General features: G+C 40.2%; 1 protein-coding gene across 4 annotated transcripts in view; it reads right to left on the bottom strand.

Annotated features, from left to right (window-relative positions):
- The window catches only part of LRBA (LPS responsive beige-like anchor protein), a 360426-nt gene extending 346748 nt beyond the window's left edge, over positions 1-13678 (bottom strand). For 3 of the 4 annotated variants that reach the window (XM_081021326.1, XM_081021329.1, XM_081021328.1), the window contains exons 1-2: positions 13341-13678; positions 12508-12894 (exon numbers count right to left, since the gene is read on the bottom strand). In XM_081021326.1, the coding sequence (XP_080877452.1) occupies positions 12508-12744 (237 nt within the window). In that variant the 5' untranslated portion in view covers positions 12745-12894; positions 13341-13678. Of the gene's footprint in view, positions 1-12507; positions 12895-13188; positions 13205-13340 lie in introns of those variants that run through there. The other variant, XM_081021327.1, reaches the window with a different exon arrangement.
- Between the last annotated feature and the right edge of the window lie 335 nt (positions 13679-14013).

Raw genomic sequence — 14013 nt, 5'->3', positions numbered from 1 at the left:
AAAAGTGACCTAGAGATTTATTTTTTACCATGGTAGGACTTACACATTTCAAGAGTATTACTCAAGTTATTTCATATGAAGGAATATACAGATAGAAGTCATCCACTGAAACTAAAGAGGAAACCACTCTGGGTAGAGGAGCTCCTTGCATGCTATCAAATTTCCACACCCAGAACAAATTGCTGAAAGCTGGTGATATGTCAATGCTTTAAGTATTTATGGATGTGGCAGACACAAAATCAGGAAACACGTCTTATCCTTATTGGTGACAGTTAGTAAGAATGTATTTCAGAACCGGAGTGTATCTTCTATGGATAATACACCAAACTATTTATTCCTTGGAGAAAAATCCAGAACAAAATTTAAACTACTGTATATGCATAAGGACAAATTTGCAAAGTTTTGTTTCAGTAACACTTCATATTCTTAATGGACTTTTAAAAATATATTAGTATATTAGTATATAGTATATAGTATATATTAATATAGTATATTAGCATATTAAATATATTAGTATAATCAACAGCATGATGTAGAAGCATTTATGGAGAGGGCTTGTCATGAATCTGACCTATTGGTGTTCAAAAGGCATTTGCAGGTGTTGTTGTGAAACTAAAGCAAAAAATAGCCAGTAGGATGCCAAGCAAGTTTGGTTCTCCTGTACATGAGGAAGCACAGACTAGTCCACAGGACAAATTTGACCTTCCAGGTGTCTCCATGTGGCCTGCCAGGCCATTTGTCCCAAACTATGGCCACCTACCTCATACTTGGCATTGTATGTGATGCCATGTGTGGGGCAGATAGAAACTTCAGGTGGAAGTTAGTACACGCTAACATTCAACCTGAGCTGCTTCAACTGGAAATCAGAGGTAACACCTTGGTGCAGCCCCACAAATCTAGACTGACTGGTGTTTGGCGTATGCTGTCTGTTAAACCAGTTCACTAAAGACAGAGAAAAACTTAGCTTATATTATTAAACAACTGATACTGTTATATTTAAACAAATACAGCTTTTATGCTCCTATAGAATCATCCCAGAGAAATAGGTGTCTTTCCCTAAAATACTGGTGTTTGTTTAGGATGTACATGACTCAAATACACCAGAAATATATCCATCAGAAAATGGAAAGCAATTCCTAATTGCTACAGTTTAGCCTAGCCTTTCCCAACCTTTTGCTCTCCACATATTTTTAACTCCAACTGCCATCATCCCTGATCATGGCCATATTCGCAGAAGCTGATGGGAGTTGTAGTCCAAAACATCTAGAGAGCACTAGGTTGGATAATGCAGATAGCATTACAATGCAATCTTATACAAGTCAACTCAGCATAGGTCTTACTACCAGATAAGCAGTTATAGGATTGCAGCCTTAGTGTACTTTGTATGGAGTCATTCAGGTACTAGCAGCACAACCCTATACATATTTATGCAGAAGTAACTCACCCTTTGCTCAATATGATCTGCAGTAAATGAACTAGGATTGCAGTCCAAAAACAATAAGGTTGTATCCAACACGGCCACTGCACAAGAGCAACAGATTTTCTGAAGCAGTTGTTGGGGTGTGCACACAGCAGGAAGGAGAGGCAGGAAAAGTCCCACTGTGGAAGCAGAATTCCACTAGCGCAGTACAGTGGTACCTCTGGTTACGTACTTAATTCATTCTGGAGGTCTGTTCTTAACCTGAAACTGTTCTTAACCTGAGGTGCCACTTTAGCTAATGGGGCCTCCCGCTGCCGCTGCGTCGCAGGAGCATGATTTCTGTTCTCATCCTGAAGCAAAGTTCTTAACCTGAGGTACTATTTCTGGGTTAGCAGAGTCTGTAACCTGAAGCGTCTGTAACCTGAAGCGTATGTAACCTGATGTACCACTGTACTGGATGCAACCCATGGTTGCTGGAAAAAGGATTAGTTATAAGGCCTATAGAGAGTCTAATTAATACTTTTTTAATCAATGTTTCATGACAATAAGTGCTCAAGGCTAGTTTAATTTCTGAAATAACTATACCATGTTTTCAGCATGGACAAGTATTTGGGTCTCATTTATATGTTTTACTCAAGAGACTACTGTACTGTAATTCTTTAGGACACTAGAGTAAAAGGCTAATAATAAGAGCAATTATCTATGCTTCATCTGTGTACTCCAGAAAGAACAGACTTTGCAAGAAAAACTGAAAGAGTGAACTGCTATTTTTACAAACTGTAGAAAACCAATAATTAAATCATCCTTGTCATTACCATGGCTTTAAAGGTTTCAAGAAATTGTGGAAATGAATAGATCTGATCATAGCCTAGGCAATGTTTACCACTGGGGTAGGAAAAAGGAAACTAATAAAAAAGAGGTGCTTCTCTCAGAAGGACAAAATCAGAAAAGAGAAAATGAACAGCTCAGGTTCCTACTTAAAAATATGTGCCATCACTTAATGACAGCATTATTATTTTTGTATGTTTACTGTGAAGATCTAACTTAACATCTTACATTTGTTGCATATGGCACCACAGATGGTAACAAGTAGCTTGAGGAAGTAAGTTTCTAAAAGACTGCAAACATTAAGGCAATCAGGGGATAAAAACTATTTTGTTTCCTTCCAGTCTCATCACCCTCTAGATTTAGAACAAGGTGTAATTCACAATTTTAATAGTTCCATTTAAATAATCCAGGGGCATGAAAAAAGGCAAATTCATCTCAGGCATCTGAATTTTAAAGGGACGTCATTAAACAAAAGTAACAAAAATGGGGATATATGACAATATAGGCAAGAATTTAATCCACAGCAGGTTCAAGGAATACAAATTCTTATTATATCTAGTAATATGCTTTGTTTTTTACATCTCAACTTTTAAAAGTATACTGAAGTTTTCACAAAAGTATTCAGAGTATCCACTTATTTTGCCCCGAACTGGAAATTCACAAGATAAAAAGCATCACTAAAGCTACCTATGTAAGTTTTCAGGACTATTGCAATCTTAATACAGTAGACTGAAATCAGTAGTCTTTTATGTCGCATTGCACAAAGGTTTTAAGCTTCAACCATGAAGGCAGACAATTCAACTGCAAATTCACTTGTAGCCAAAGTTCCCATTGATAGGATTTACAATGCAAGACTATACCCAATATATTTTACTTGTACGATGGTTTCAAGCCAAAATGTATTAAACATTGGAGTTCAATGCTGTCCTAACGAAGTTTGCCACAAGGGTAAGACAAAATAACTCTAGAAACTTTCCTCAGTACATGTAAAAATATTTTGTACTTCACTGACAAGTATTTTTGCCTGCCTTTCCATCCTTTATTAACCTGGCTATATCTGTATTTTTTTTACTTTGCTATTTGCATATAACCATCAGTACAATGAGTCATATAACCTTATTACCGTATATTCAGAAGGTTTTTAGATAGCATCACATCCATTACTTTCATAGCACAGAAGAAACAAATGTGGTCTGAAAAGCTGTCCTGATCTATTTGCTACTTCTGACTTACTTCCTGAAACACAGTAGAAGAACTCTTGAACTAAGGGATGCACAACTTGCCTGTGCTGGTTAATTGCAAATTTATTATTGTATTAATTTGTCTATTGCTAAAAGTTTTAGATTTCCATAAGTTTTTAATGCCAAGAGCATGCAAAGCACCATACAGCAACGAAAAAGAGTTCCTGCTCTCCTCAAAAAAGGACAATCTACATTAGACAAGTGGAACATGCAACAAATGTTGCACTGTATTTCCCCCACCCTCTTTCCTGGGTTCCTGTCAGCCCTTCTGTAACAGACAATTCCATTATTCTCCCCGCATTTCCTGTTTTTCTTTCCTCAACACTCCATGAGTAGTAAGCATACTTAATGCTTACTGAGTTGTTTGAGTGCGGTTGTCCCCCTGAAAGTTGTTTTCTATTATGTAGAAAAATGTATTTTTGTACCTCTGCTAAAATCTTGGATTATCCAGCATATGTCAAGACCGTTTTCTTTTACTGGCTCCAATAATCCCATGGGCACTTAACCACCTGAGTTTGCCATTAAGATGGGCAAGACTGGGTAACCCAGGAAGTGGCAAAGCATTCCAGGATGAGATCCCGTAAATTAAGGAAAGCTCTACTCTGTGTGTGTGTGTGTGTGTGTGTGTTGTATTTATATTTATTATATATATATTTTATATATATATATATATATATATATATATATATATATATATATTATATATATATATATATATATTATATATATATATATATATATATATATATATATATATATATAAAATATTTATTATATTTATCAAATTTATATAGTGGATTTTTGAGAAGAAACTCAATAGGAAAATGGCCTGAAAAGAAGAAAAAGCAATGGGCTTTAAATGGGTGGAGAGCAATGCGACAGAAGGTACAAAGATGGGAATCACAAAAGCAGACAAACAGGATGAGACTGTATGGAATGTAAGACATATAAAGTGGAGAAGGAGATATAAAAAAGTATCACTTGTTAGGAAGTGTTACAACTAAACCAGTTTATTCATAAAGCTTTTTTTCGTCTTCAAAAAAGTGGGCTTAAGCAGTTAAGCTTAATATGATTTCCCATATAGCTTCCTGAAGACTTGCCCTGCAGAGCGAAGCAATTACGTTGCCCAAAACTAACACTGCTTAACAAAAAGGATTCAAATTTGGGGGGGGGGGGGTCATTGAAACCTTTAGATGATTTGAAGGTTCATCTTTATTAAGTAGTGTTCCTCATTTACCACTGCAATAATGTGTGTCCACAGCTGTAAGTCACTACAAAGCCAGGCCCTTTACTAAGCCCACTGTAATTTCTTTCTAGAAACAAAACCTACCTCAAATCAGTGTTACTTTATCATGGGCACAATACATAGACTGAAGTGACAGAACTAGGATAACCAGAGCTAGAGGTGCATTCACCAGTGACCTAGAAGAGATTACGTAATGACAGTTATGCACACTTCCATTGAATACGAAGTGATTGCCAAATACTAGTTGGATCTCCTCACTTAGCACCAACATTAGAAAGTCTTGTTAACGCAATGAAAAGAATGACTTACATAAGTTTCCTGGAAAAGGTACAACAGCATCCTAAAGAATGTATGGATTTACTTTAAAAGTTGGGATATCGAAAAAACCCCACGACATATTGAGAGGTGAAACGCCGTTCCACTGCTGAAGTACATCTTATCACTTTTTAAAAATTAAAGTTGTAGTTCAGCAGAAACAGTGTTAATACAAGTAGACGGATTTATGCTGCAGCAATCAGACTATTGCACATTTCAAGCATCCCCCTTATGTGATTTACAATTGCATGGAAGACATAATATGGCCACACCAGGTGACGCAGCCATTGCATCTTCTGCCAACCCTTCCCCCTTCTCATCTAGGTGTTGGGGGCATACCAGCAGAGCGAAAGGCTGCCGAACAAACATAGGCTCTCTCCATGTTCTAGAGCCCTGCATTTGTCAAGCTTTACCTTGATAGATATGCCCTCAACACATGGATGACGAGGGGTGTAAGTGAGCAGGAGACATAAAAGCAGGAGTTAAGTCCCACTCCACTTTCCCCCTCAGACCTGTGGAGTAAGCCAGAAATGAGTTCATGTTCATAAACATATCTGCATGGATGTAAGGCCCATCTAGTTCAATGAGGAGTTATTTCCAAGTAAATGTGCACAGACTTGCAGCTTCAATTAGAAATATACTTGATATACCATTTTAGACCTTATATTAACTAACGGTTAAATTGTTTATAGAAAATGGTTAAGACAGAATTAGAAAACTGCACATAATATTTAAAGACACATAGAAATCCTTTTCCTCATTTTGAAAAGGCTAGTGTAAAACATTTTCAAGGAAAAACAATGCACAGAAGATGCAAAGAATACACTCCAGATCAAATTTAGAGGCGAAGCACAATTACTGGGTTAATTATTTAACAGACTTCTAGTAAGGAATGCGCCTTACTTCACAATAAGTCACTATTCAGACCAACTTCTAGAAAGGTCCAGCAATTTTCTTTTGTTAAAACTTCACCTCCCTACTCTTCTACCAAGTCTTAGTATCACATTTGCAGAGGAGCTTGCCCCTGTGCTTCTCTCACATGCTATTGATAGTACTTACTCTAACAGTGTCCAAGGTTAGAGAGAAGACTTCAGTAATGGGCTAAAGCATATAGAATATGCCATGCTCATGCGTATAACTTCTGAAAGTTGAACTATTGCTATTATTCCCCTATATATCATCTGGTTTGATGCTAGATATGTATTTATATGGTACAGTATTTTGGAATTTTTTATTATTATTATTGAATAGCATTACATAATATTTTCAGTGTAACCCTCCATGGCACCATATGATGAAGGGTGAGTAACAAAAGAGTTATTCTAACAAAAACTGAAAGCTTGGGCCATCTATACCAGCCCACATCATGATCAGAGCAGCCTGATTGGGAATTATAGCCTTGGGCAAGACCTCCAACATTTACAGTTTCTCTGGGCATGAGTTCCCTCCTCCCCCCACACATTCCCTATATTCATTTGTCTTAGTGATATTCATAGAGCTTCAGTATGCTGATGACAACGTAGTGTGTACACACTCAGAGGATGACCTCCAAACCATCCTAAATATCTTCGGAGAAGATTTTGGAAAGCTTGGCCTATCACTCAATATCCAAAAAACCAAGTGTTGCACCAGCAAACAAAAAACAACCCCTCTGCAGCGCCACAAATCCAACCATAGTGTAACGTTGGAAAATGTCAATCAATTTTCCTACCTGGGCAGTTATCTTTCCACAAGGACCGACATTGATGCCAAAATCCAGCATCACCTGAGCTCCACAAGCACAGCTTTCTCCCAATTGAAGCTCAGAGTGTTTGAGGACCGGGACACCCGCAGGGAAACCAAAATGCTTGTTTACAAAGCTATTGCACTACGAACTTTACTGTATACTTATGAAACATGGAACACTTATAAATGCCATCTCCAACTCCTCAAAAGATTCCATCAATGGTGTCTCTGAAAATGTTTACACATCACTTGGGAAGACAGGCAACTAATGTCAGTGTAATGGAAGAAGCAAAGATCACCAATGTCGAAGCAATGATTCTTCAACATCAACTTTGTTGGACTGGTCATGTTGTTCAGATGCCAGATTATCGTCTTCCAAAGCAACTACTCTATTCCCAACTTGAAAATGGAAAGCGAAATACTGGGAGAATAACAAAAGAAGTTTAAAGATGTTCTCAAGGCAAATCTTTAAAAATGTAGTATAAGCACTGATAACTGGGAAACACTGGCCTGTGAGTGCTCCAGTTTGAGAACAGCCTTTACCAAAGGTTTTGTGGACTTTAGAAGCACGAACTCAGAGAGGAAAAGAGAAACGAGCTAAGAGGAAGGCACATTTGGCAAACCCTCACCGCGATCAACTCCCACCCAGAAACCTATGTCCCCTCTGTGGAAGGATATATGGATCCAGAAATGGCCTCCATAGTCACTTTCGAACTCACTGTTAAGACTGTTTTCATAGAAGACAATCTTACTCAGCTATGAGTGATCACCAAAGAAAGAAGAAATAAAGTTCAGTAATGATGGAAAGGTGCAAAAGGTTGCTTTCAAAGAGATGGTTAAGGAAGGAAGGAAGGAAGGAAGGAAGGAAGGAAGGAAGGGTTATGTTTAAGGGTCCTGCCCCAAATCAGCTTCTAGGACACTGAACTAATTTAACGTTCTCATTTAGGATTAGCCAATCTTAACATGTCTCAGAGAATGATAGCACTGGTCTTAAGCTACACTTTTCTTAATGGGATAAGAATACTTTCTTCTAACCACAATTCTTATAAGAGCAAAGAGCCTTGAGTCACATAGTTTATCACTTCAAAGAAATGGATGGGCCATTAAGATAAGAAAAAGGGCAAAATGTCTTGGCAAAAGACCAGTCTTTTACATTTGACATGACCTTTGGGAAAGGGATTTTGGAATGAAAGAATTTTTGAAAATTACTTTGAAGTACATGTGTTCTAAAAGAAGTGTTATCTATAGAACTCTCTCAGTTCACCTTAAAGACTAGAGTACAAGTCTAGTCCTTTATAGCAGTCTTTTATCGAGGACTTTTAAAAATAAAAAGGGTTTCTGATATAATATTTTTTATAACTGACATTTACATGATTGGAACAAGGGAAAGATTAGTTAAAGAGGTTGAATCCAACTACAGGCAGAACTGCCTTATTTGCAGTACAACCTTGTGCAATATGAATGCATCAAGTAGTTGTGATGCTAATTCTGGAGAGCCTTCCATCAGAAACTCTTACCCTAGGTGCAATGTGTGGCATTATTGCAACCTGCAATGCAACTGAAGCTACGGTTAATACACTCCTGGCATAACCAGGGAACTAACCAGCCTCCTTAAGTCATGCTCTGGCAAGCAGCTTATACAACTTGGCAGAGAGGTGCGAATAAAAAATTTCAATCCCTGCTCAAAAGCTTCCCATCTACATTTAGGCAATGGTGAAGTTGTGCAAGAGGCTAAACGCAGAACAATGTCTGCCATTGAATAGCAGTAAGTTGCACTTCAGCTGGTGCTGGCTCTTTTCTAGCAAGCACACCTGTACATAATTGAGACATGAAGATAACAGGCTTGCAGATCTTCCATTATACTAGTGTAGCCAAACACAGCCACATCTGAGATAAGTCAAGCTTGCTATTCTTTCCTGTCCAAATCTGTGTAGCTCCCCATCCCTCCCATGCTCACTTTGCACTTGATGAGAGAGCAAACATACCTTTACTTAGGAACTTGTCATTATTAAGGTTTGCATCACATATTATTTTCAGAAGACCCAAAGTTCACTTTATAAGTGTAAGTCATCTAATTTCACAACCCAAATGCCACTTTAAAAAAAAAAAAAAAAAAAAAAGGGCGCAATTAACCTGCTTTTGGAGAATAAGTATGGCATGAAATCAAAATACTTTAAATAGGCACTAGCTATAAAAAGGCAGTGAGAGTATAGGACTGTCTATTAAGATTCATGAAAATAAAAATGTAAATTTTGGAATCAGTCTTGTAACATATTTTGTTTATGGTGATATCTAGTCATTCCTGCCCTATGATTACTTACAATGTGACAAACACAACACCAGAGCTATTTCCAGGAACTACTCAAAAACAAAAATTATGTTATGACAAGTGCAAAGAGAAGTTGCTACTAGGCAAAACAGGTGTAGGAGGAAGGACTGCAACAAGTCTTGGGGGGGGGGGGCACCATGAATTTGTGCCTAACTCATGTGTAAGCACCAAGGGTGAGGAGAACTGAGTATCTCCCAGTGTAACACTTTCCTGAATTACAACACTTTGCTTTTCCTCAAAAAAAGTGAGACACTACTGGAATAGAGGCTCAACTATACCGTTCTCCTGTCTACTTTATCCCCACAAAACTAAATCATATTTGAATAGTAACTTTTTAGTGCCCAGCTCAGCATAACATAGCGGCTAAAAGTCCAAGCCTGCAGTCCTAACCTTGTCCATTAAGAAGAAAAACATATTGAATCAGCAGAGTTTAGTCCCAGGTACATGAAGTTAGGATTGAAACCTAGGAGAAAGCTCCTTTCGACGCAGTAAGGCTTACTTCTTACTACATGTTCGGGATCTTTTTTCTTGCTTTGCCATTTTACAATACTATATCTAAAGTAGGGTGTCAAAGCCATAGGATTCCAGTTCAACACTACATGTGTTCAACCCATTTTTACTGTTCCCAGCAACTATGCAAAGTCTGCTTGCTCAAACTAAAGCAGAGCTGACATTTCTCAGAAAACTTTTTCCAAAAGAAAGAGGGAGGTTTTTCCCCTCACCTCCCCTAAAAAAAGAACACTTCCCAGACCTTTTCTCCAAATACAGTGGCACCTCTGGTTACGAACGCTTCTGGTTATGAATGCTTCAGGTTACAAGCTCCACTAACCCAGAAGTAGCTGCTCCTGGTTGCGAACTTTGCCCCAGGATGCGAACGGAAATCGCACGCCAGAGGTGCGCACGTAGCGGGAGGCCCTATTAGTAAAAGCGCGCCTCAGGATAAGAACGGTTTCAGCTTAAGAACGGACCTCTGGAACGAATTAAGTTCATAACCAGAAGTACCACTCTATTATTCAATTTTTTAACGGTGGCTGCCACCCCTTCCTCACCCCACACACCCTGTTCCAGAATGATGCTGGATCAGGGGGCATTGTACAGGATGCAAAATGGTTGCAAGGCTGACAATACGGTTTTTGAGGGGGGGAAGCTTGGGGGGTGGAGAAAGAAGCTGTGCTACAGCTACTACTAACAGGGAGTCCAACCCTCATGAAAATGTTGAAAATATTCTTTTTTAAAAAAATAGTGAGATGGTCCACCCAGTTTTCTACCCACAAATAGGGTGGAGAATTTTAAGAGAGCAGCAAACCAGGCATACATTGCCACTGCTACCCACATCCAAACCACAGATGAGTGACAGAGGACATGCTTTGCATGCAGAAGGCCCCAGTTTCAACCCCTGGCCTTTTCCATTACAATGTTCTGAAGTAGCAGGGATCCCCCCCCCACACACACACACTCTGTCTGGCACCTTGGAGCACAACCTTCAGTCAGAGTTGACAGCACTGGTTAAATCAACAGTCCAACTTAGTGCAGCCTGGTATGTTCATGAGTTATCTACACACACACATCCTGCAGAAATTTCTAACAAAGTTGTGGGTGTATTTAATGAAACTCAGTTGTAAAGGAAACTGTTCTTCCTATCTTTCTACTCAGGTTCCAGGCAGATGGAAAATTTGCAGAATATCCTGTTATTTAGGTCACACACTGAATTTCTTGAAGACAGCTTTCTATTTCCTATAAAAACTGCATTATTACTTCAGTGCAAAACATGGGAGCTATTTCTTCTGCAGCTTCCACAATGTACAACATTTCAGCATTTATCTACAGAAGTCAGATTTTAAAAGAAAGAGATTTTATAGTTATTTCACTACACATAGGAGAACGATGAGTGGGCAGGAAACTTCAGAGCAGTACTTCACTTATGTAGTACGCCTGATCACACACGCTAGCAATACTTTGTACAGATGCTGCAATGCTTCAGAGACTTAAATAGATTTCTGTATTATAAAACAGTTGGTTATCTGTATCTTCTTGATCAGTTTAATGTGGCACAACTGCTTTGTTTTTTCTTCTGTGCCAGGGAAACACGTAAAAGTTTTGTTTTGCTTTTTAAGCTACAGGCAGCTGTAAAAAGTTACAAGAGGCCTAGTGCACATATGTTTTTGCACTATTTAGTCAGAATAATTGCTTTCTATTTATTCTACATAGCAGGTCTAGACCTTAGTTTTCCTAGGCAGAGCATTTTTGTTCCACCCTAGTTATACATTACCAATATTTAAGTCAAATAAAAGTCTATGGTCTTACCTAACCAAGTTGTATGGACACTGTGAATGCATTGCCTACATTTAACTTCTAAAGGGATATCAGTTCTATTTGCACCAACCGACAACCCTCAGCAGGGCCAAAAAAGATTTGCAAAAGAACTTAAATTCTTGCAGATCAAGAATTCGGTCTCCAGATACTTACACACATGTGGAACACTATACACTGTGCCTTTGAGCTTTCCATTCTACTTTTTAAAGCCAGATTACATTTAAGCAGTGTTGGAGCACAGCCTTCTCAACTCAACCATTCTTACCTATGGTGGAGGCAGCAATATAACTTATCCTCATCTAATGTTTATGTAAATGTACATTGAACAGGTACCACTATTCAGAATATCACATAATTACTATCCGTTGCCATTACAATTGTGATAGTCAAATATAATCTTACTGTTAAACAAATCCTTCTGTTTTGGTGTAGCATTTGTCATTTTCCAAGGAAATTCTTATTACTAGGAAAAGTTGAGTGCTCCCAAGGTAAGTAACACTGATGCACAATGTTTCAAGTTCTACCCAAATTGGTAGAAATATCTACAAAGAGTTATATTACTATGGTTACTGAAAATGGGCTTAAAATGTTCACATGGGAGAAAAGAGGCATACCTCTGCAAAATCAAAGCCTTACATCAGAGCCCTAAAATTTGCAGCACCAGCAATTGTGTGTTAACAATGGTATATTCCAACTGTGAATTAGCCTAAAATCCCAAAATACATTTAAGCATTGCAAACAGAGATGACAGCAAAACTATTTAGAACCTAAGTGCTTTCAAATGACTTCTATGAAGGTGTAAATAGCAGGAAAGTTCCTTGATAGAAGCTATAACTCGGGAAAGCAAGGAAACAGAACAACTGTGAGTGGGAAAAGTATTGCAGCCTCACGGTTACTAAGTAAGGCCTAAGTAAGGATCCCTTCCGGGAGAATAGCTTACCAGATGCACCACCCTGTGACAAATAGGTAGGCGGGCAGCCTTAACTGTAAGAATGAAGTAATATGAATGTGGGTAGAATGTATTGCTTTCCTTATGTTTCACCACATACCATCCTTCTCCTTTAAAGAGTTAGAAAGGTGATTGCCTTACCAGATTAAACACAGTTTCCACAATATCCCTGTTGGATACTTCTCCGACTTCCACCAGTCCTGTCAGAACAGCAAATTTCATCCTGATACCACGAATAGGGATTCCTGGATTCAAAGGCTGCAGCTTGCTCTCCATTTCGACCGCGTTTCCTTCTTTTCCTCCTCCGGTACCACCTCCCCCTCCTCCATCATCACCTGTTGGCCGAGGAGAAGCAACCTGTTTGTCTCCACTCGCCATAGCTTAGTTCACTTCCAGGTTTCCAGCAGAAGCCAGCACCCCAGAAATAAAAAGAGTTCAATCCGTAGCCTCGGGTCCAGTTTCTGAGCGCTGAGATAATCTTGTTTTCCTTCCCTCGGCACAAGGACAGCGGCCTCTTTAATCTGAAAACTAAAGAAAAAAAGACAATTATATTAAAAAATTAGTAGCAGACGCAGCTTGTTGAAAACATTTGAAAAAGCCTGTCATCTAACTAATCAAGAAACACTACCCCATTCTCTCTTTGCACTCACCCCCCCTCAACCCAGAAAATGAGGGCAGGTGCAACTGCATCAGGCAGGTGAGCCCCTTTCTTTGTCAGGCACTAAACTTGCCTGCAAAGAAGAGAGCGCGGGACTCCCGAAGGTGTTTACTTCTGTATTATTATTATTATTATTATTATTATTATTATTATTAGAGACGCGCCTCTCCCCTGCCCCGCTCTGTTTCTGCAGTGCTTCCCTCCGCCGTCCTTGTGCTGCTCCAGGAGCTGAGGTAACTGCAAGCTCCGCTCCTCCCTTCACGCACAGTCACAGGTGCAAGGACAAAGTAGGGCCGGCAAAGAAGTTCCCACTCACCCAGCCCTGCTGCTCCTCCTCGCCTCTGCCGCGGACGGGGCCGGCGGGGAGGGACGAGGCTCTGCCGACCCCAGGCAGCTCCACGGGCGGGAGGTGTCTCCGGTGCTTCCCCACCAACAGCCGGGCTTCTACCTGCCCGGGGTAGAGAAGAGGGATGGGCAAAGAACTTCGACCTCAGGCAAGCGGCTGGAAGTTTCCTGTGCAGCTCCTTCACTCCGCCGACGCCGCGAGGAGCTCCTCCATCGCTTCCTGCCTGCCTTAGCAGTTGCTGCGGCGGCGGCGGCTGCTGCTGCTGCTGCTCTCTGCCGCCATGACAGCGCTGAGCCGAGCCCCGGGAGTGTTGCCGGGCGAGCGGCAAGTGCGCCTGCGCGGCGGCCGAGAGCGGGCGGGGCAGGGAGGCGAGAGGGCAGCGGGCTTGGAGGAGGAGGGGGAGGAGGCGCCCGCGCAGGCTCAGGTGAGCACAGGTGTGTCCAGGTGAGGCGCAGGCGTAGCCCGAACGAAGGTTCCCGTCTGTTCTCCTCGAGGCAAGGGAAACGCTGCGCCGCTGCTGCGAAGGGGAGCTGTGTTATCTCCTTTCTTTTCTTTTTTTAGTTTCGGGCAAGGCACCTGAAGGGCAAGCGGCAGTTTCAGGAAACTGCAAACCTACCTTTTTAGATAGGTCCAGGAAACCTGA

This window comes from Podarcis pityusensis (genome assembly GCF_964106645.2).
Source record: "Podarcis pityusensis genome assembly, chromosome: 9".
Lineage (NCBI taxonomy): Eukaryota > Metazoa > Chordata > Lepidosauria > Squamata > Lacertidae > Podarcis > Podarcis pityusensis.
The sequence above is the reverse complement of the archived record's forward strand: the minus strand, read 5'-3'. Positions and strand labels throughout refer to the sequence as shown.